This window comes from Propithecus coquereli, unplaced genomic scaffold (assembly GCF_000956105.1).
Source record: "Propithecus coquereli isolate 6110/MARCELLA unplaced genomic scaffold, Pcoq_1.0 Scaffold438, whole genome shotgun sequence".
Taxonomy (NCBI): domain Eukaryota; kingdom Metazoa; phylum Chordata; class Mammalia; order Primates; family Indriidae; genus Propithecus; species Propithecus coquereli.
The window spans coordinates 520,469-542,806 of NW_012150152.1; the positions used below are offsets into that span (position 1 = coordinate 520,469).

Sequence of the window (22,338 nt, forward strand, 5' to 3'; positions counted from 1 at the left end):
GGAGACATTTAAGCCCGGAAGGAAGTCCCTAGCACAGCGGTCCCCTTCTGAGGACAGCAACCACCACTCACTTTCTGTTACCATGGAGAAAGTGGGGCTGACCCTACCCTCAACACTAAGGTGACCCTGGTCAGGTAATGAGAGCTCACACTCCCCTGGGTTCAGGGTGCTGGACCCAAAGACTGAGACCAGGGACTTTTGAGGGAACCACCATGCCAGAGAAGTCCTCTTTCTTCAGGGGAGGGAAGTGGGTGAGGTGTGAGGTTCCAGGGCAGAGGCGACACAGAACTGGGGGCAGAGCAAGGCCAGCAGGGCTATACCTGTAGGCAGGGGGAGTCTGGAACCCGATGGTGCTGGAAGCACACGGACTTTGCTGTTCCAGAGCCGGAGAAGCACGGCTCCAGTTCAGCCGGTGTGGGTTGGGTTTCTGCCACTTGCACCTCTCAGAGTCCTGGCTCATCCGCCATGCTGGGGTTCCTATTTCCCTTATACCCCGCCAGCCCTGTATCGTATTTCCAACCACGGGTGACAGCATCCCGTGGCCCCAGGAGGCCCAGCCTTACTGCGCTCTCTCTGGGTACCTTTCACAAGTACCTAGAGCATCGGTGCTTTCTGAACTGGAATTTGGGTGCCAGGGAGGGAACCACCTCACTTGAGTTAGGGGGAGAGCCAGAGGCCAGGCGCGGGGTGGCATTTGAAGACCACCCCAAATAACAAACATTTACCTTTTCACAGGCTACTTCTGTTCAGGCATCTTTCTACTTGTCAAACAGAAAGCAACGCGAGGCAGCCGGCGGCCATGGTGAATATGACTTACTGAACAGCATCATCCAGGAAACGCGAACCAGGACGTGGGATCTTAGGTAACCCTTGATGCCACCACCTCTGGCATAAAAACCTCCAGAGCAATAGCAGCACTGGGCAGGGGCAGGAAAGGCTGCTTCTGCTCCGCACAGGGCAATTTCCAGTCCAGGGTGCGCGCCAAGCATGCTATAAACCCCTCGTGCGCAGGCCGTCCCCATCCATGCACACACACGCACCCGCACACTCACCCCGCTCCCTCGGGGGCGCCCCGCCCAGCCACGAGACAGGACCCCGCGTACGCTGGTGTGTGGCGGGGCCTGGACAGCTGCCAGCTCCACCCCGTGGGGTGCGGAATATTCCCACAGACAGAAGGGCGGTTTCTCAGTGGATGGAGGTTATAAGCAGCCGTGAAATGGATGCTGTAATCGCTCGGTAAACGAAAGCCAATTAACACCCTATCTGCCCGTCGATAAAGGCTGTTTTCTTTTCTAGTTAATAGGCATTAACTTCTGCCTGCGGGATCTGGGTGCAGCTTACATAATGGCCGCTCCTGTTCACCCTGACAGGACTGGCTGCTCTGCACGTGGGGAGCTGCCTTTGCTTCTGTGTGCCTCTCAGACAAACTCTGGTCACTGCCCCTCTTGTGGCAGTCTCTATGGGTTAAACACACAGACAGTCATGTCCTGAAAGATCCAAATAATTCTATGGTCAATCACTGTCCTCTACCCTTGCAGACAGTGCTGCCCACACCTGTCACCAGAGGCCCTTAGATGAGATCTAAAACAAACCACGGCACTGAGTGGCACTCACATCCCTCCACTAAGAGGGTGCACTTCAGTGACTGGGACTCACTCTGAAAGCCCAGTTCCTGCCACACGGAGCCCAGCACAGCACTCTGCACATGGTTGGTCTTCAATAGTTATTTGTTGGATGAGTGAATTAATTCCCTGGACATGCCAAGTTCTGCTTTTGGCTGTACTCTGTCATGCTGGCAAACTCCTCTGCATCCTTCAAAGCCCTCCGAAATATCATGGCCTTACCTTGCCCAAAGTTAGCTGCTCTGCCCTGCACTGAGCACTCCACGGTTCCCTGCTGCACTGTGCAGTGCCACTTCCATCTGCCTCTCCCACTAGCCTGAGGGTCCCTGGAAGGCAAGGGCCTGGGTCACACTTGGTGTCCATGTCTAGCAAGAAGCCAGAGGTTCGACACCTGCAGACAAGTGCTTTTGCCTTTTGCTGTCCCATCTTCCTGCCCTCCAGGCAGCCTCTCCACAGAAGCACGAATGTGTCTCTTCAATCCCTCTCTGCTCCCTGCCACGACACACCAGTGCTGTGGGAAGATGGGGTCCAGCACATGACCTTGGATGTGTCACTAAACCTCCCTGTGCCTCAGTTTCCTCATCTATCCCTATCTTCTCAGGTGGGTGCCACTCAAGTGGGTGACAGGTGTTGGTAAGTGTCCTCCTCCCTAATAAGGAATCAGACGGGGCTGCGATGAATCCCATTTAACACTACCCAGCCCTACTGAGAGTGCCTTTGAGATGTTTCCACACCCTTCTCCAGCTGCCCTTCACTACCTGGAGACCCTCATTCAGCCTGCGTCCCTGGACATCCATCCCTCGCCCCTCCCCTCTCCAGGTTAATCTCCCCAAAGTGTGAAACAAAACTTGGATGGTATTGTCCCACTGCTCATCAAAGAGGCATCGTGTAAAAGCACCTCCTGCCTACCAAGCACACCATGAATGCCATCGCTGCCGTTTTGTGTGAGGGAAAGTGCCGATTTTGACTCTCACATTCAAGGTTCACCGTCGCCTAGCTCTGACCCACGAGCTCTGGGCAAATGGTGCTGCTTGAAGCCCCCAAACACACGCCTATCTTGCCTTGCAGCCTTCTTCTCTTGCCTGGGGACACCTTCTGACCCCAAACCCGTTCTTCAAGGCCTGGTTCAAACGTGCCCTTTCCCTAGCCCAAGGCTGCCCCACCTTCTTTGAGCGAAACCAGCCACCTTGCTAAGGCCTGGTTGGCCAAAGTTCGTGCCCACTGATCATGCTAGAAGTGGGGCTTGCCACCCCATCCCCTTACCCTGGCACAGTGGCCCTGTGAGGAGACAACCCTACAAAGGAAGGGACTTGCCCACAGCAGGAGAAGGGCAGGATCTTGCTTGTTCCCCTAGAGCTGAGCCATTCTTCCAGGTGTTTCTAGGACCACCTGCCCCAGGAATCTGCAGGGACATTTGTGCAGGACTCCTGAGCCCCACTGTAGACTCAGTAAGTCAGGACTGCCAGAGGGTGGAGTTTGGGAACCTGCCCTTTAGGCAGTATGAGGATGAGGCACTAAAAAATACTGTGGAGCAGGTGGGTCTTGGGCCAGTGCTGTAATTCAGACTTGATTGAAATGTACATATTCACTTTTTGGACTCAACTGAAGGCAAAGGCATATGGCCTGGAGATGGAGCAACAGCTTTGTCATCTGTCAGAAGTTTTGCTCTGTGTTGGGACATTTTATTTTGGAAGCCTCACAAGTACTTGTCAGGTGGGTCCCCATCACAGGCTTTGAGCTCAGGTCTGCTGACCGTGCCTTGCCCACAGCCACCTTGGTGTGAGCCCCTCTCTGTGGGCTTTGTACCAGCACTGTGGACCAGGTCCCTGGAACCTCTCTCATGTTCCCCAGCCCAACGGCCTTCTCTTGGGTTCCACAGTGTGTCCTCTGCTCAAAACCCTCTGCTGTCTATTAATAGTTAATTCCATGTTAGCCTTGGATCTCCTGGAGCCTGCCTTGGCCCCCAGAATCAGACCACAGCACCCCCGGTCTTTTCTCAGGACTGACCAATACAGTGCACTTGGTGATGGTCTGATGTGTGTCCATGTCCCCCACCCTTCTGTACCCTGGTGTAAACAGAAGCATAATCACAGGACCAAGCTCACAACCCAGAAAGCACGTGCCAAGGGGTAGCAGAAAGAGAAATTACGATGTGCACACTCACTAATCCGGGTCAGTGCTAGCTCTGAGCAGATGCCTCCACCTTCCAAAAGGGAGGCAGGTGGGTGAGCCAGGGCACAGGATGCCCACATGGGCCATCTGGAGGGGCTGAGTAATGTGCTCCCACTCTAGTGGCCTCTTCTTCCTGAAACAGTAGAGGCACCTGGAAGACAAGTGCGTCCCTGAATAAAGTTATGACGGAAATGCTAGACCAGCAAGTGTAGGGCCTGAATGGTGTCATCCCGAATTCATGTCTACCTGGAACCTCAGAATGTGGCCTTATTTGGAAATGGGGTCTTTGCCGCTGTAATTAGTTGAGGATCTTGGGGTGAACTCATCCTGAGATTTAGGGTGGGCCCTAAATCCAGTGACTAGTATCCTTATAAGAGGAGAGCTAAGTGTAGTGGTGCACGCCTGTAGTACCAGCTACAGAGGAGAGGCCGGGTGGGAGGATCACTTGAGCACAGGTGTTCAAGGCTGTAGTGTGCTATGACTGCATCTGTGCCACTGCACTCCAGCCTGGGCAACACTGCAAGGCCCTGTCTCTAAAGGAGAGGACATAGAGACATGCAACAGAAAGGAGGCCATGCAAATACGAAGGCAGAGATTGGAGTGATGGGGCCACAAGCCAAGGAACACCAAAGATCTCCAGCAACCACCAGAAGCCAGGAGAGAGGCCTGGGACGGATCCTCCCCAAGAGCCTCAGAAGGAACCAACCTACTGACACCTTGATTTGAGACTTCAGGCCTCCACACTAATAATAAATTTTTTGTTTTTTAAACCACCAGGTTTGTGATAATTTGTTATGGCAGCCACAGGAAACAAATACAGAAGGAATCTGAGACAAAGCTTCTGTGTGCTGGCTGGTCCCTTGGCTAGTGACTTGCTCATGGCCTTGAGGCCATCATCCCCCTCCCGGGACTGCAGGCCGTCTTGCTGGCAGGGTCGCCAGTAGAAAATTTGGCTTCTGTAGAACTTTGTCAAGCCCCTGGAATCTGAGCACTCAGCCCAAGACAGTTGGAGCAAAAGGTGCTCAGTGAAGAAAACAAATGTTGACGAGTCTATTTTAAAAATAGCACAGTTGGCTGGGTGTGGTGGCTTATGCCTGTAATCCTACCACTTTGGGAGGCTGAGGCAGGAGGATTGTTTTTTTTTTTTTTTTTTGAGACAGAGTCTGGCTCTGTTGCCCTGGCGTCAGCCTAGCTCACAGCAACCTCCAACTGCTAAGCTCAAGCGATCCTCCTGCCCCAGCCTCCCAAGTAGCTGGGACTACAGGCATGCACCACCATGCCCGGCTAATTTTTTCTATATATATATATTTTTTTAGTTGTCCAGATAATTTCTTTCTATTTTTAGTAGAGACGGGGTCTCGCTCTTGCTCAGGCTGGTCTTGAACTCCTGACCTTGAGCGATCCACCTGCCTCAGCCTCCCAGAGTGCTAGGATTGCAGGCGTGAGCCACCATGCCCGGCCAGGAGGATTGTTTGAGCTCAGGAGTTCAAGACCAGCCTGAGCAAGAGCGAGACTCCATCTCTACGAAAAATAGAAAAATTAGTGGGTGTCGTCATCCACACCTGTAGTCCCAGCTACTCAGGAGGCTGAGGTGGGAGGATGGCTTGAGCCCAGGACTTTGAGGTTGCTGTGAGCTACGATGATGTCACTGAACTCTACCTAGGGTGACAGAGTGAGACTCTGTCTCAAGATAAATAAATGAATAAAAATAAAAATAGCACAGTGACTAGGGTGGGGCCTCTGGGGGACAATGTTCTACTTGAGCTGAGTGTTAGTTTTATTATTCTTTATATCTTCTTTCTTTTCATGTGTACATGTTATACTTTTTATGAAGTAGTATTCATATTTAAAATAAAAAATGCAGGCTGGGTGAGGTGGCTCACGCCTGTAATCCCAGCACTTTGGGAGGGTGAGGTGAGAGGATCAATTGAGGCCAGGAGTTTGAGACCAGCCTGGGCAACATAACAAGACCCTGTCTCTACAAAAAAAAAAAAAAAAATTAGCCAGGCATGGTGGCATATGCCTATAGTCCTAGCTACTAGCTACTTGGGAGGCTGAGGTGGGAGGGTCACTTGAGTCCAGGAGTTCAAGGTTACAGTGAGCTACAATCATTCCATTGCACTCTAGCCTAAGGGACAGAGTAAGACCCTGTCTTTAAAAAAAAAAAAAAAAAAAAAGCAATGCTACTATGCCCAGGTAATTTTTCCTATATTTTTGTGAAAACAAAAACAAAAAAAAAACCCTCTCCAAATGTCTAACTGCCAAAATAGAAGAGAAGGACAAAACACTAGATGACAGGTGGGAAGCGGCCTGACCTCAGTATGACGACACCTTCCATCTGGCACCATTAGTGAGAAACTGTGTACAACTGGAGAGACCCTCAACGCAGTTTCCAAAACAGATTTAACATCTGACTTCTCTCAATCTCTTATGATACCCTCATCTTTCTTTGACTAGATCCAAGTGAAAAAAAAAAATCAGCAACAGCTAAATAGTTCTTTTAGCCAATTGTTCTTGCCAAGGTACCTTGTGCCAAAATCTCAGCGCCAGCACTGCCCCCTGCCACCAGGACGAGCTTCACAGAAGAGGGACTCAAATATTTCTTGAACTTTAGTCTGACTGTGGAAGAGAAACAAGTCTAATGTTTAATCCCTACCCCATGAACCAGAACTCCTAAGGGAGGGGGAGGACAAACAGAGTGATGTTCAAAAGGATCTCTTGTGCCATTTTTAACATATCAGATCGGACAGACCAGAACACTTGGTAATAACTGAGTTGGCATTAGAGGAGGAAACAGGCTTTCCAACTTAACTGCAGCTGAGAGGAGGAGGAGGAGGGATGTTAACCATTTAAATGGACATGTTCTTTGACCTGGCCACTGCTAAGAGGTCCCTGTAGTCAGATGTAAACTCCATGAAGAGCCCACACACGTTCACTATGCATTTGGTATTTGCTGATGCATGAAATCTGTATCTATTCACTGCAGCTCTGTTTGTCAAAGCAAAACATAGGCAACAGCTTAAATAGCCATGAGTAAGGGACTGGCCATAGAATCCCTATGTCTGCTCAATAAAGTCCAATTCAGCAGTGGTTTAAAAGGGGTTGGGGATATACACTTGCCCACCCCCATCCACCCTCTCTGCTGCCCCAGTCATAGGCTACCTCTGGAAGAAAACACAAGAAATTATTAACAGCATGTGCATCCAGAGAGGATGGGGTACATGCCTGGTTTTTACTGTATGCCCTTTTGTACTGTTTGATTTTTTTTTTACTATATACATCAATTACCTTATCAAAGTTTATATATACACACACAATATATATATACATATAAAATATGTATATGTACATATGCACATATGCATAAGTGCATATGTGTACAACACACACTTACATGCATACACATATAAATTACAGATATACATGCCTATATATGTGTTAAATAACCCCTTTCAAAATTGGGCAGAAAACCCCAGTGGCTTCAGTTTCCATAAGACAAGCTGAAGGTGACATGACCCTCTGGAACATTCTGGCACCGTCTTCGAAGGGAGAGATTGTGGGGTGGGGACGTAAAAGGCTCTCTACAAGCCTTACAGGAAACGACACATTATTGCTTTTCAGCAACAAAGCCAGCAGGCTCCTATGCTGCACAATTGCAAATCAGACTCCAGGGAACTTGAAAAGTTCCAGAAGAATCATTATTTCCAGCACCACACTAGGCTCCGGTTTTGCATATTAGCTTTAAGCAGCTGAAACACTAGCTCATCTCACTCTGAAGAGTGTTTCCTTACTTTCTGTTTGGTGGCTTCAAGGGCCCAACGAGCTCTCAGAGAGGGCCCCCGTCCGCAGGATCCCTGAGGTGGGGCCCTGGCCGAGGCACCCCAGATGTTGATCGCCCTCTTCCAGCAGCGCCTCCACCCCCACCCTGGCCAAGGGCTCCAGAGACACAGGCTCAGCAGAGGGGCCGTCCCTTCCAGCTAAGCCTTTCCCGACCCAGTCACAGTCACGACTCCTGAGAACAGCCTGGGGGGTGGAGTGTGTTTTCCGTCCCTGGCCAATCCCTCAGAGGTAAACACAACAGATGGGCAAAAATGGGGGAGGTCTACAGAGGAGGGTCAGCAATGCCCAGGAAGGGGTGGGCTCTGCCTCTAGCATTCAAGTGGCTTTAGGTTTTTTGCTGGTAAAATGGAGATAATACTGGTTTTGTCTGGCTGACGAGATTATTCTAAGGTCCAGAAATCAATGTATACTGTCAAGCATTGTTAGAAATTAAAAGAGAACACTTGGGTGGCCTTTTGTTTGGGGAGGGGAAGCTGCAGTGATCCTGAGGTACCAAGGCTTGGGTGAATGTCGAAGGACCCGGGGGGATTCGGAAGGACTGTCACACAGGGAGCACCACACAGCTGCACGTGTGAGAAAGCACAGGTGGGAGAGAGAAAGGTGCGGGCTGCCCGAAGCATACGGCAGGTGGCAGAGGGGAAGTACTTGATGGAACTGACCCACGTTGCTGAAGTGCGGGGGGCACAAAGCTGGATATGTGCAAGGTTGTGAGAGGCTAGAACACCTCCAGGTGAGACTCGGGGGCCCTGAGTGAGAAGTCATGGGCTGGGGTGTGTGTGGGGGTGTAGGCCCCACAGTGGGAGGGGATGTCTTCGACAGGGACAAACCCAGGTGATGTAGGGGGTGTCCATGAGTGGGGGCGTGGTGTCAGGTGTGTGAGGAGGATGTCAGACCCGACTGTGCGGGGCGCGGGGGGACACGGCCCTGGGGGTGTGGGGAATATCAGCAAGAAGTCTCGGGTGTATGGCTGGGATGTCAACGAGAAGAGACATGGTGTCAGGTGTGCGTGGACTGTGGGTGAGGAGGCTCAGATTTGGCTGTGAGAGCCCCCGAGGGCACCAGACGTGGAGTGTGGGGGTCATGGGGGTCTTTAACCTCTCCCTGCCCTCGCGACCCTGCTGTCACGCCCCGCCTCGTCCGCCCCCACCCCCGGGGCCCATGACAGGACCCATGCCCCGCCTCACTTCGGCCCGACGAGCACGGGCCCTCGACGCCTGCGCCGCCCCGCACCCCGCGCGCCCCCTCACCGGCCCGGACGCGTCGCCGCTGCCGCCGCCGCCACCTCCAGACGCCACGGCCCCGCCTCGCGCACCCCCAGCGCGCGCCACGGGAGAGGTCCACGCCACGCCCCGATTGGCTGCTCCCTGACCAATCAGCGGTGAAGGCTTCAGTGATTGGAGCGCATTAAGCAGACGGTCATCCCCTAAAACCAATCGCTAACGGGCAGAGGCGGGGCTACTGGGAGGGGGCCCTCCGTACCCCCGTGGTCCAGAGGAGTGCTAGGTGCTGGGAGGCGAGAGCCTAGAGGCAGGCGAAGATTGGAGCCTCAGCAGAAAACGGGCAGATCTGCTGGCCAATTGCTGGGGAGAAAGGGCGGGGCTACGAGGAAGCTAGCGCGGCTGGCGGGATGGAGTCGAGAGGATCGGAGGGCGTATCCTGAAGGGCGACGGAGATTGGCTGCGAAGCTGAAGACGGACAGGCCCCAGGACCAGTCGCAACGGCTGTGGGCGGTGCGCCCACGGGGAGGGCTGGAACGTGCAAGGTGCAGTTTGGCCTGGAGCACCGCGGCTGGAGGTGGCCTCGGAGGCCCGGCGCGCAGGGTTCCTTGAGGCCTCTGGCGAAGTCTGCCCTCTGGCAACTCAGGGCAGAAGCGGCTGTGAACTTGGACCACAGCGGCTGAAGGACTCGAGGATAATTCTCCATCGCCTTACTCCCTGCAAATCCCCTGCAAACGATACGTAGAGGGTAGAGACTCGCTGGAGGTCACTCTCACGGCTTCCCTCTGCATCTCGGGGTGCTGTGAAGATGTGGAATATAAGAAATAGAATCCTACTCAAACGCACTGTGTGATATTCTGAGTGTCTGACTTCTCTTGAGTCTCAGCTTTCTCCACCGCGGAATCCAGTGACATCCCTGTTGGGCCTCCTTCCTGCTAAACCTTTTGTGAATTAACAACCCAATCCTATGAGGTCGAAGGGGCCATTGGCCCTCTTTTACAGAAACCAGAGCACAGGGAAGTCAAGCTCCTTGCCCAAGGTTACACAGCACTTCACTTGCTAAATCAGCACATGAATCTAGAAGCAGCCTGCATTTTGGGAAGGGAGTGTCAAAGAACAGCCACTGGAGGCTTGAGTGACCTGGGTTTGAATCTTTGTCCAGTCATTGGCCCACCACACAACCTTGGGCAAAGCGCTTGTGAGGCCTCGACCTCCTCACTTGGAAAGTGGAAAAAATTATTTCTGTACCTTAACCTTGATCTTTCCTCTCTAGGGCTGCTCCCCTGGAAGAATTTACATCCCAGCTATGCTTTAATCTTCTTGGAAGGCATTTGACCCTTAGTAGGTCACATTCGGCCTTTGAGCCTCAGCTTCTTTGTGAAGTGCAGATCAGGAGGTTGCTTTGCAGACACGCCAGCAGTTTAGGGAGACACCTGCTGTCCTGTGGGTGGCTGAGTCATTGGCCCTTCCCCTGAGCCCACCCTGTTCTCTGACTCACCCTTAATTTTCAGGGCCAAGAGGGTTACAGACGTTCCCATGTATCACCTCTTATTTCCTCTAGGTGCAGGCTAGGGTTGGTGGAGATCAAGTTCAGAACCAGGGAATTCTGGGAGGGAGAAAGGCTGAGACAGGTCTTAGTAAGGGCTCACGTTTCAGGGCTGAGGAAGCCCCCTGCTAAGTGCTTGATCCACAACATTACAAATTGCGAGGACTTGACTCACGTCGGAGTCACTAGTCCGAGGCCACTGTTGGACTCTTGATATTCCCACCTGGACCTCCTCTCATATACCTCCCACCTGTGGTTTGCTTTCCTGCAATCCCCAGGACCCGGCCTCATTTTGACCTCCAGAGAAGAGGAGGAAGCTTACGTCCGTTAAACACTGGGTTCCTGGTCCGTGCTGGGCTGGGCCTTTCCCCGACCCTATCTCATGACCTCACTTCCAGGTGGAGGTGACAGTGCCCACTTAGCAGATGAGAAAACTAAGCTTCTCGTGGAGAGTGTCTTTTGGTGAAATGACCCAGGGCTGGGTTCAAATCCCTGCTCCTTTTTACTTACTGGCCACAGGACCTTCAGCAAGGGACTCAGACTCCCTGCCTCAGTTTCCCAGCTGTTTCCCAGAGTTGATGGGAGCACTGAAGAAAAGAAAGCAAAATACTTACAATGGCTTAGTCCACAGTAAGCACTTGCTGGATGTTGGTGACATATTGTTCTTCTCTGGGCCTGTTTCCTCTCTGTAAATAACACTTCATGGACATAGACTAACTATGGGCATGGGTTGCCACACCAAGAGAGAGGTATCTATGCTGGAGGAGCCCCCACTCCCAGTGGCCACCTGCCAGGCCATGGGATGGAGGTAATAAAGCTCTTGGAAAGCCCCGCTGTGCCCCTGGGGACAGTGCCAACTGAGGCAAGGGTCGGGCAGTGGCCCAGCACTAGGCTGCCTCTCTCGATGGTGCCAGAGGTGCTGGCTGGGTTCTGGCTTTTGTTCATTTTTTAGCAGGCTGGCACCAGCCAACCTCCCAACCGCCTTCCAGCAACGGCAGGCAATACCCCTTGGCAACAGCAAATGACACACCCACCATGTGTGCCTCGTCTGAGCCCAGCTAGGGTGCCCGGGATCCCAGTTCTGTTTCGGCCGGGCTGGCCCTGGGCAGGACTCTGCCTCTCTGCCCTCTGGTTTCCTCTACCTCTCGGGATTCCAGGAATCTTTTGACAAGAAGGCTGTGAGCCAGACCCTGACACAGTGTCAGGGCCTAATCATCCAAGGCCAGAAAGCCATTTGTCCAAGGTCAGGTTAACAACGTTGGCCAAAGAGGAGGGGTGTGGAGGCCGGCTGAACTGGCATCTCACCCCTGCAGCCGCACAAATGCAGGCACGTCTATTTCTCATCTGGAAAACGGGAATCATAACCCAGCCTCAGACATGTGTGTTCAAAAAGACACGGCAACTGTATTCCTTCCCCAGGAGCCTGAGACCATGTCTGGCTGGAGGGGGATGTCTGGGGTCAAAGTGGTCTCATTCACCTCCCAAGGCCAGAGAAGTCAGGCCACTTAACTAAGAGTGCACAGCAGCAGAGGCACAGCCTGAATGTGCTCATGCCACCTTGCAGTGGTTTCCCCCTCGGCCCCTATCCTGATATCATTAACAAGGACACTGAGTGCTCCTTAGAGGAAAGGTTGCTTGTCAGAGGAGCGGGTGCCATGTGCTGGGCATCTCTTGAGCCGGGCTTAGTTGGGGGCTGTGGCCCTGCACAGTGACAGACCCAACCTGGGTTCAGATGAGGAAGCCAAGCTCACAAAGGGGAGGTCACATGCCAAGGTGGTTGAGCAGGAATGGAAACCCAGGCCACAAACCCCAGGGAAATGTGGGGTCTTCAGCCGGGTGTGGGGCCCCACCCAGCCTGGGGCTGTCCAAACACTCTGAGCTGCACCCTCTGAGAACACCCATTTCCCCAGGCTAAGGTGGGAAGGACAGATAAAGTCAAGCTACTCCTTCCCGAAGAAGCCTGCAGCTGGCTGGGAGCCCGGGGAGGACACTGGGGCCAGCTGGCAGAGGCCGCGCCTCCAAACACCCAGTGTGCGGCTCAGTTTATTCAGGTGTGCATCCAACTATTTCCGGGAAGCCAGAGCACAGCAAGGGCACAGAAAGCTGCCCGCAGAGAGCCTGCATATGGTGAGGGCAAGACAAACAGCAGAGGACACAAACGAGGTGACCCCAGATGGAGCCAGAGGTCAGAGACAGCCATCGGGTGACGTGCTGGGTGTCTCCCTGAGGAGGCCGTGTGAGCTGAAACCTGGCACTGGGAGGAGCCAGCCATGGGAGGGCCAAGGAATGGGTGCTCCAGGCGGAGGGGGCACTTGTCTAAAGGTGCCGGGGTGGGGAGGCCAGCGTGGCTAGAACGGCAAGTGAGGGGCAGTCAGGAAGATGAGGGTGGGAGGTGGGCAGAGGCCTGGCCATGCTGGGCCCATGGGGCGTGAAGTGTGGTTTGGTTTTACGTGGCGAGCAATGGGGAGCTATGGGCAGATCGAGAGCAAGGCTGGGGCAGGAACAACAGGGCTGCCAGTAGTACCCACTCTGCCACGTGACAGAGGAACACATGCCTGAGGTCAGGGGCTGCCCAAGGTCACACACATGTGGCTGACCCATAAGTCAAGCCAGGGCAGTCTGGGGCAGGCTCCAGATCCTTCTCCCACATCCTGGGGAGTCCCCAGTGACTGGGTCACAGATTCATGTTGGCCTTGCTGAGCTGGCAGACCCATCCCCGCTGGGGGTGGGGGAGATGGGGACACTACAGGAAGGTGACACCAAGGTGATGTCCCCCCTACAGCCCAGCTATTTGTATCAGCCAATTGCCACAGAAACAAGGAGCCTTCTGAGAAAGAGCTTTCGCCAAGGTCAAGGACTGAGCTCAGGCTGTCCTGAGCTTCAGGGAGGCATGCGACAAGTGGTGAGAGGGGGTCGGAGAGAGGAGAGGCCCTTGATGTTCGTGCACTACCAGGGGTCCTGAGGCTGCCCTTACCCCACCAAATCGGGCCACACAAGGGGCACAAGCCACCTGGTGACCGTGGTGTGACCTCTGAGTATGACTTCAGAGCAGGAGAGCTGGGGTCTGTAGTGCCACAGCTGCTTGGGGACCCCCAGAACACTTGGGGGGTGTGGTGGGCATGAGGATAGCGATGGTGATATGCATCCTACAGATGGGAAAATAAGGTTCAGACGGGGGGCGGGTGCCAGACAATCAGATGTCCCTCCTGTGCCCAGCCCTGCTCCATCACCTCTCAGAGAGGGATCATCACTGCCCCACTCCCCATTTTAGAAGGATCAGACTGAGGCTCAGAGAGCTTAAGTCACTTGCTCAAGGCCACAGAGCTGATTGGGGATTGGATGCTGAGCTCTCTGGCCCCCCAAAGATGGATGCACTCTCGGAAACAGCGACCCCAAGCGTGGCCTCAGCAGCGTGCTTCTCTGAAGGTGACAGCAGATCACGTATCCCAGCTATACAATCATATAACCCCTTTCCTGTCCTCAGCGACCTGCCTCCCCATATGTCCGCCCCTCCCTGTCCTCTAAGGCCACTGGCCGCAACCGCTGACGTCCAGCCAAGCTACAGAAGAGACCCCTCCAACGTTCATCCAATGATCTTTTATTGTCAGGCACCATGGCTGGCCTGGGACCTGGAGATGGACGAGCCGAGGTCCCTGGCCCTTGGCCGGCTAAGCAAGGCATCTGAGACCCATTTTACAGGTGAGAAAAATGAGGAGCAGAGGCCTGAACTTGTAGGAGCAGGCACCAGGGATCCCAACTCTGCCAAGATGTCCTGCCCTGCTCCAAGACTGGCCCACAGTGGCTCCCAAATTTCAGATAGGACAGTGGGCAATGGGGTATGCCCTTCACCCCTTGTGGCAGGAAAGGGACTCAGGTCAGGGAGGAAGGGCAGTACAATCATGTCAATGCTGCCGGCTGGCAAGGGGAGGCCTGGACCCAGGGGAGGCCAGGGCCCAGGGGTTGCTTTCTGCCTTATAGATACCCGCTCCTGAATCTCCCCTCCCCCCGGCGTTTACCTAGGGCCTGTCAGAAAACATCTCTTGCTGTGGTGGGGACAGACCTGGCGGGGGAGAGCAGCAGAATATGGACCTCCCCACTGAGTCATACGACTCACCCAGAGTCATGGCCCAGCTGGGCCTGGGGTCACGGTGCCAGGTCACCCTTCTGGCCTGTCCACAGCTCTCGGAGCTCGACACGGCAGCCCAGGTCCCGCAGGGCGGCCTTGGCTACGTCCTCACAGTCACGGTGGGCTGCTCGAGCCTGGGTGATGAGAGCCTCAGCCCCCAGCTCCAGAATGGGCTGCGAGAAGGCCTGGCTGCGAGCCACCAGGTTGCGGATCAGCATGCAGGCCTGTTTCTGGAAGAAAGAGCAGCTGTGAGCTAGCAGGTAGGGCCTGGGGTCTACTCTGACCTCAGGGTCCTTATCATAACAAGATGAGGATGAGGATGGCTGTGGCTGGCATTCAGCGGTGCCTATGCTGTGCCAGTCTAGACCCATCTCCCTATTTTACCCTCTCTGCAGCCCTGGGAGGCAGAGCCAAAGCCCTTATCTCCCAGGCGAGGAAACAGGCATGGGGGAAAGCATCTGGGACTGATTTCATGGGTGTGGAACTCTCAGCCTCCAAGTTGGCAAGTGGCAACCCTAGGTCCTCCAAGGCTGGCTCAGAGCTAGGGGAGGGGGACAGCCAGGCCATGGGAAGAAGGTGGTTGTGCACAGGGTCCATTTGTCAACAGGTTACTAGTTTGGTGGACATCTGTGCCCTGCGCCTCTGTCGGGGGTGGGTGCAGGATGCTGCCTTAAAGCGTCCCACATGGCTCCCACCACCAGTGGAGAGCAGATGAGAAGCGGGTGTGGAGTGAGGAGCTGCTGGCCAGGGTGCTCAGGAGCACACAAGGTGACGGGCCAGGCAAGGGGATGGTGTTGCAGAGTAGGGAGAAGCAAGAGCAAAGGCTCCTGGGGGTCCGAGCTTGGTGTGTCTAAGGACCCTGTACTGGGACAGGGGGAGGCAGGGCAGAGTCTGGGCTTGGGGAGGGCACACACAGCCATTGAGGTAAGGATGGCACATCCCATGCCCAGAGCTCAGACTAGCAGCCCGAGGAGGTAGGATGGTTAAGAAAGGAGAAGATTAAACTCAGAAAGAGCAGAAGAACAGGAAAGGGGACAGCGCCAGGCAGCATTCAGCACAGTTTAGAAGATGGGAAGGAAGGAGGCCCCACGAGGCTCAGACAGGGACAGGGACAGGGAGAGGCTGTGCCCTGCCCCCTGCCTGCATGCCCCACCTGCTAACATGCCTCCCCTTGCCTACCTGCCCCCCATCCATCCCCTGCGCACCTGCACACCGGCCTCCTGTGGGTGCGCCTTCATGGCCCGCAGGGCTGCCAGGGCCCCGCCGCCCTCCATGATCACCCGGCTGTTCTCTGGCTTGCGCAGGGCCAGGACGCACAGGGCTGCACAGCTCTGCTCACACACCTGCAGGGGTTGGTCACGGGACAGCTGAGTTGTAGTAGACAGACCCCACATCCTGTCAGCCTGCTGTGGCCACCATCCCCTGGTGAGTACCCTGTCACCTCCCGTCAGTGGGTCTCTGTCAGCTCATGTGTAATAACAGCATGACAGCTGGGAGACAAAAACATTGACCGAGCTCTTAGGGGTGCTGAGGGCACTGGCCCTAGTCAGACCTTTGCTGGGTGTTGGTGATAACTCCCGGACACCAGGGTCATGCACACACAGGGTCAGCATCTGAGAGCCAGCGCAGGGCACCTTGCCCACCTCCTGGCCCTGAGGAGAGAGCTTCACGCAGATATGTAAACTGAGCCTGGACTCCAGCCATCCTCCACCCTTTGTGGCCCCTAAGGTGGGTACCTGGGGGCTGGCCAGGTGCTGGGTCATAGTGGCCACGATGGACTCTGTCCCGCCAGCACGGACGATAGCATCCTTCACGTCATCGTTGCCTGCGATGGCACGCAGGGCGCTCAGCACTTGCTTCACGAGGTCCTGCACGAAGGCAGAGCATGGTCACCCCCAGCCAGCGTTCCTTTCCTGTGCTGTGCTGGGCACAGGCCACTTGGTTGCTGGACTGTGGTGGGGGTCAGAGGAGGGGTCTGGGGCTGCTGTGCTGTCTGACCCACAGGTGAGGCGTGACTGCAGGGTTGCTGCCCATTGCGCAGAGAAGGAAAGAGAGGTAGACGCCTGTGGTTCAGGCCACCTTTGTCTACAATGTGCCATTTGGGCGATCTGACCCCCATCTCCTGTAGGGACAGAGGGGACATGTGACTCAGGCCAGCATCAGTGCATAGGGGCCCCTGGCTACGGCTGCAGGCTGAGGGTGGCACTGACCAACCTGAGCTGGGGACAGCCAACGAGATGCTGCTGGAACTGCTGACCGCCCCAGTGGGGGGCAGAGCAGAGACAGGGAGGGAAACTGAGGCCCACACCCCCAACTGTCCAGGACTGCAAGCAAAATCATCCCCCCATTTGCTGAAGCCAGTTCAAATTCAGCTCCCTGCCACCTGCACAGGCTCTGGCTGGTGTCCATGGCTGGGCTTGGGGGCAGAAGACCATGGTGCCCCCAGGGGCCTTTCCTGCAGTCACACCTGAGCAGGTATGTGTTGGTTTGCTATCTGCCCTGAGCAGAGTGCATGGAGAAGGGGTTGATAAGTGGCTGCTAAATGAAGGAGACAAGTAGAGGACCTCACCCTGTTCTGCAGATGGGGAAACTGAGGCAGGGTAGGGTGGGGTCTCACCCATGCATTATGTGCCAGGGACAGGGCCCAGTGCTGGCCGACACCCCCAGCCCTGTTCCTCCCACTCCTGGTACAAAAGGATACTACGGCAGGGTGAGTGGGTTTATTTTCCTCCCAGCTTTGGTTCCTGTCAACAGGTCAGTGACAAGACTGTACTTTGGTTCTGGGCTTGGCAGACAGGGCCGGCTTGTTCTGACTACAGCTTGGCCTGCTGGCCAGGACCCAGCGGGGCAGAGTGCACAGGGCCAGGGGGCTTTCCACCCAAAGACGGCTCTGGGCCCCACCTGGTGGTCATTGCAGTTGGCCAGCAGGGTCACCAGGACGCTCAGGCCCCCGAGGTCGACAATCTCCTGGCAGAACTCGTTGCGGACAGCTAGGCGGGACAGGGTGCTGCAGAGCTCACTGAGGACGCCGGGGTTGTCAGGGAAGGCTGCGGGCGGGAGGAAGTGCACAGCCAGGGGTGAGGGGGAGCGGGGAGAGTGGACAGCCCCAGCCCAGCACCCTTGGGTTTCATGTGGATCCTGCTGCACTGGGGGAGTCCAGCCCTCTGCCCCTGCACCAGGAAGGCCGCTGGGAACACCAGGGAGCACTGCCTGGGCCTGCGGTACCCCCTGCTGGCTGCTGGGGAAGACTGGACAATGTGCCCTCCCTCCTCCATCATGCCCCAAATAAATTCCAGACCAACTGATGGTTGCACCTAAAAAAAGAAAACCATAATAGCACCAAAATAAAACATCGAGACTATTTTTATGATCCTGGGGTAGGAATGGCTTTTCTAAGTGCAATAGGAAACTCTGAAACATACGGACTGGGTTGACATGGGCAAAACTGAATACAGGAGTAACAGACGGAGCTTAGAGGCACTGTGCCAGGAAGTAGATGCCTGCGCTGAAGCCAACTAAGCAAACATCCGTAATTTATACAGAGCCCCGTGATGGTCAGTTCGTGCGTCCACTTGGCTGGGCTGCGGCCTTCAGCAATGCCACCCAGTGCTCATCTGGGTGCTGCCAGGGAGGTGTTCTGTCTGTGTGTCCACAGCCAGTTGTCTTTCAGTAAAAGAGATGACCCTAAACAATGTGGAGGGACCTCACTCAATCAGCTGAAGGCTTAGCAGGAAACAGAGGTTTCCCTGAGGAAGAAACTCCACCTGGGGCTGCCCTATCCATTGTAGACTCGCCCACCCACAACCACATGAGCCTATTCCTTACAAAAAAATCCCTTCGAGGCTGGGTGCAGTGGCTCACACCTGTAATCCCAGCACTTTGGGAGCCCAAGGAGGGAGGATCGCTTGAGGTCAGGAGTTACAGACCAGCCTGGGCAACATAGTGAGACTTCGTCTCTCCAAAACATAAAAAAATTAGTTGGGGCCGGACACGGTGGCTCACGCCTATAATCCTAGCACCCTGGGAGGCCGAGGCGGGTGGGTCACTCAAGGTCAGGAGTTTGAGACCAGCCTGAGCAAGAGCGAGACCCCGTCTCTACTAAAAAATAGAAAGAAATGATCTGGACAACTGAAAAAATATATATATAGAAAAAATTAGCTGGGCATGGTGGCACATGCCTGTAGTCCCAGCTACTCGGGAGGCTGAGGCAGGAGGATCGCTTGAGCCCAGGAGTTTGAGGTTGCTGTGAGATAGGCTGATGCCATGGCACTCTAGCCTGGACAACAAAGCGAGACTTTGTCTCAAAAAAAAAAAATTAGTTGGGTGTGGTGGTAACAGGCCTGTAGTCCTAGCTACTTGGGAGGCTAAGGTGGGAGGATCGTTCAAGCGTGGGAATTTGGGGTCAGAGTGAGCTATGATCATGCCACTGCACTCCAGCCTGGGTGACAGAGTGAGACCCTGTCTCTTCAAAAAAAACCAACAACAAAACAAAAAGTCCCTTCGTATATATATATCCTGTTTCTCTAGCGAAACCCTAGCTCTTGGAGCTCCTATAAATAAACAGGAAAGATGCAAACTGCCTCCCGGAAAAGCAGCCCGATTTTGAAGATGGTTGGGCCCCATTTCCAGCTTCTCTGGAGGTGTGGAAGAGAGACTGAGGCAGCCCACCTCCCTGGCAGACAGAGCTGGCATCTCACACACAGGCCTGGCCATGGAGCAAGAGCCACAGGGCAGGCAGGGAAGGGGAACTCACTATTCTAGCACCTTCTGTGTGCTGGAGCTCAGGCAGGCCTTTTCTGGTGGGTGTGATGGATGGGGTATAATGGATGTGGGGACAGAGGCTTTAAGGTCCAGGGGTCAGGGTGTGACCTCCCTTGGATGGCTAACGGTGGTTATCCTAGAGCTAGGCACATGGATGTGCACAAGAATTTGTAGCTGAATGTGATCAAAAGTGTAAACCTCCATCGAAGATTGCTTTGGTGAATGCCAGCCAAACTCCCCCATTCCTCTTATTTCCCTTTGGGGAGGTCCCCCTGCCCCTCTGTGTGGTTGGACACAATGAGAACCCTCCCCAAACAGCTCCAGGGATAGGAATGGGACCTGTTCCTGGCCAATGAATACTGGCCTGGAATTCTCCAGGAGCCAGTGGGGAGCATGAAGACACTTTTCCAATAGGGCTGCTACGTAAGTGGGACTGTAAGTGGAGCCTGGAGCCAGCCATACCGGAAGCAGTCCTAGGCCCCAACTCTCACTCTTGCCACAGCTTGTCTGCCTATTTTACTTTCATGGGCTCATGTTGGCCCCCAGCTCCTACCTTTAGCGGCCTCAATGAGCACCTTCAAGCCTCTGTTCTCCTGCACAATCATCTTGGCATGGTCGTGGGCATGGCCGAAGGGCACACGGATGTCATCATCAAAGGTCATGATGCGCAAGGCCCAGCAGGCCTCCTTGACTACATCGGCGTGGCGGCCATGCTGGGTGATGGCGCCAGTCAGCAGGGGCAGCACACCGGCCTTCACCAGGCCTTGCCGATTCTGTTCATGTTTCAGGCAGGCGTGACGCACGCAGCGGATCCCAGAGCAGGTCAGATCAGCTGCATTGGCATTCTGGGCCAGTGTGGCTACCAGCAACTGCAGGCCCTGGGTGTCCAGGAGGTCTGGCTGGCCATCAGTTAGTGCTGACAGGGCATTGAGGGCCTGGAGCAGGAGGCCCTGGTCACCCACTGCAGCAAGCTTCCAAGCAGAGAGGATGATGGGGTAGGCGCCCTTCTGGGCCGCCAGGAAGCGGCAGGCCTTGTCGTGCTTGCATTGGTCGCAGAAGCGGATGAGATGTGCCAATACCTCCTGGGGGCGAGGGCAGGCCACGGACTCTTGAAGGTCATCCAAGGCCTGGGAGACATAACAGAAACCTCGGTGTCAGCTCAGCCCAGGGCTTTGATGACAGCATGTGCACCCTTGTGGGCTTCCCTCCCCTGGGATCTGGGCCTGTGGTGGAAGTGATGTGGGATGGCCAGTTCCATCCCTTGCAACTTCCACAGCTGTGCTTTTAGGAGCCTTGAACTTCAGAGGCCACAGAGAGAGAGAGAGAGAGAGACCCAGCTGTCTCAGAGTCCTTGCCAAGGAGCTGCATACACGAGTGCAGACATATGAAACATTCCAGCCCTAACTGCTATCAAGAAGCCCCAAGTGAGACCAACAGAAGAACCATTCAGCTGAGCCCAGTCAACCAGGCAGAATCATAGGAAACAAAACGGCCATTGTTTTAAGTTGTTTGTTATACAGCCAAAATTAACCGTCAAAACCAGGGAAAGAAAAGCCACCTTTACCAGACCTGCTCATCCTGGATGTCTCCTTTTTGTCTCTCTCATTCACTTCACAAATATTTTCTGAGCACCCGGCGAATGAAACTATACTATACACAGAGCTGATTTACCTAAATTCAACTCTAAGCTGTAGGGGAAAAAAATAAAGAGAGAAAACAATTTGAACAGGGCAGACCAGTTTTGCTGCCATTCACTTACACGATCTCAGGACATGCTTGGCATGAGCCAAAGATGAATCTGCATGCCTGGAGCTTATGAAATCACTTGCACCCAGCCCGATTAGCATGGTTCCACACAAACCATCAGCCCATAGGGCTTTGATTTGGCCTAAACTGCCACGAAAAACAAAGGTGCCTGTTGGCCAACCCTCGCTGAGCTCAGATTTGTGGACTTAACTGAGCATATGTTACGATGCAACAAAATGTCAAAAAACAAGTTAACACCAGAGCATGTGACTTGAATAAACATTTCTCCAAAGAAGACATACAAATGGCCACTAAACAAAAGATGTTCAAGGTCATTAGTCATTAGGGAAATACAAATCGAAACTACAGCAAGATATTATCTCACAACCATTAAGATGGCCACTGTCAAAAAATCAGGAAATAGCAAGTGTTGGCAAGGATACAAAAAATTGGAACCCTTGTGCACTATTGGTGGGAACGTAAAATGCTGGAGCTGCTGTGGAAAACAGTTTGGAGGTTCCTCAAAACATTAAATATAGAATTGCTGGGTGCAGTGGTGTATGCCTGTAGTTCCAGCTACTTGGGAGGCTAAGGAGGGAGGATAGCTTGAGTCTAGGAGTTCGAGACCAGCCTGGGCAATATATGAGACGCCCCATCTCAAAAAAAAAAATTAAACATAGAATTACCATATGATCCAGTAGTTCCACTTCTGGATGTATACCCAAAAGAATTGAAAGCAGAGTCTCAAAGAGATATTTGTGCACCCACGTTCATAGCAGCATTATTCATAATAGCCAAAAGGTAGAAATAACCCAAGTGTCCATCAGCAAAATGAATGGATAAACAAAATGTGGTCCATCCACACAATGGAATATTATTCAGCCTTAAAAAGAAAGTAAATTCAGACATATGGTACAACACGGATGAACCTTGAGGACATTATACTAAGTGAAATACGCTAGTCACAAAAAGACAAATATTGTATGATTCCACTTTTATGAGTTCCCTGGAGTAGTCAAATTTGTAGAGACAGAAAATAGAATGGTGGGTGCCAGGCATTGAGGGGAAGGAGAACAGGAAGTTAGATTCAGTTCTGCAAGATGAAAAGAGTTCTGGAGACAGACGGTGGTAATGGCTGCACAACAGTGTGAATGCACTTAATGCCACTGAAGTCCACACTTAAAAACGGTTAAGATGGTAATTTTTTTTTTTTTTTTGAGACAGAGTCTCACTCTTTTGCCCGGGCTAGAGTGCCGTGGCGTCAGCCTAGCTCACAGCAACCTCCAACTCCTGGGCTCAAGCGATCCT

At 53.9% G+C, this 22,338-nt stretch overlaps 2 protein-coding genes across 3 annotated transcripts in view; both read right to left on the reverse strand.

Moving 5' to 3' along the window:
• Positions 1 to 8,934, reverse strand: part of SLC25A42 (solute carrier family 25, member 42) — a 28,483-nt gene extending 19,549 nt beyond the window's left edge. The window contains exon 1 of one of the 2 annotated variants that reach the window (XM_012654097.1): positions 8,882 to 8,934. The gene's annotated coding sequence lies outside the window, so the exon portion shown is untranslated. Of the gene's footprint in view, positions 1 to 7,585; positions 7,635 to 8,881 lie in introns of those variants that run through there. The other variant, XM_012654098.1, reaches the window with a different exon arrangement.
• A 5,097-nt stretch (positions 8,935 to 14,031) lies between these two features.
• The window catches only part of ARMC6 (armadillo repeat containing 6), a 14,849-nt gene continuing 6,542 nt past the window's right edge, over positions 14,032 to 22,338 (reverse strand). The window contains exons 4-8 of the mRNA XM_012654076.1: positions 19,838 to 20,411; positions 17,425 to 17,570; positions 16,260 to 16,391; positions 15,729 to 15,866; positions 14,032 to 14,753 (exon numbers count right to left, since the gene is read on the reverse strand). Of these exons, the coding sequence (XP_012509530.1) occupies positions 14,541 to 14,753; positions 15,729 to 15,866; positions 16,260 to 16,391; positions 17,425 to 17,570; positions 19,838 to 20,411 (1,203 nt within the window). The 3' untranslated portion in view covers positions 14,032 to 14,540. The remainder of the gene's footprint in view (positions 14,754 to 15,728; positions 15,867 to 16,259; positions 16,392 to 17,424; positions 17,571 to 19,837; positions 20,412 to 22,338) is intronic.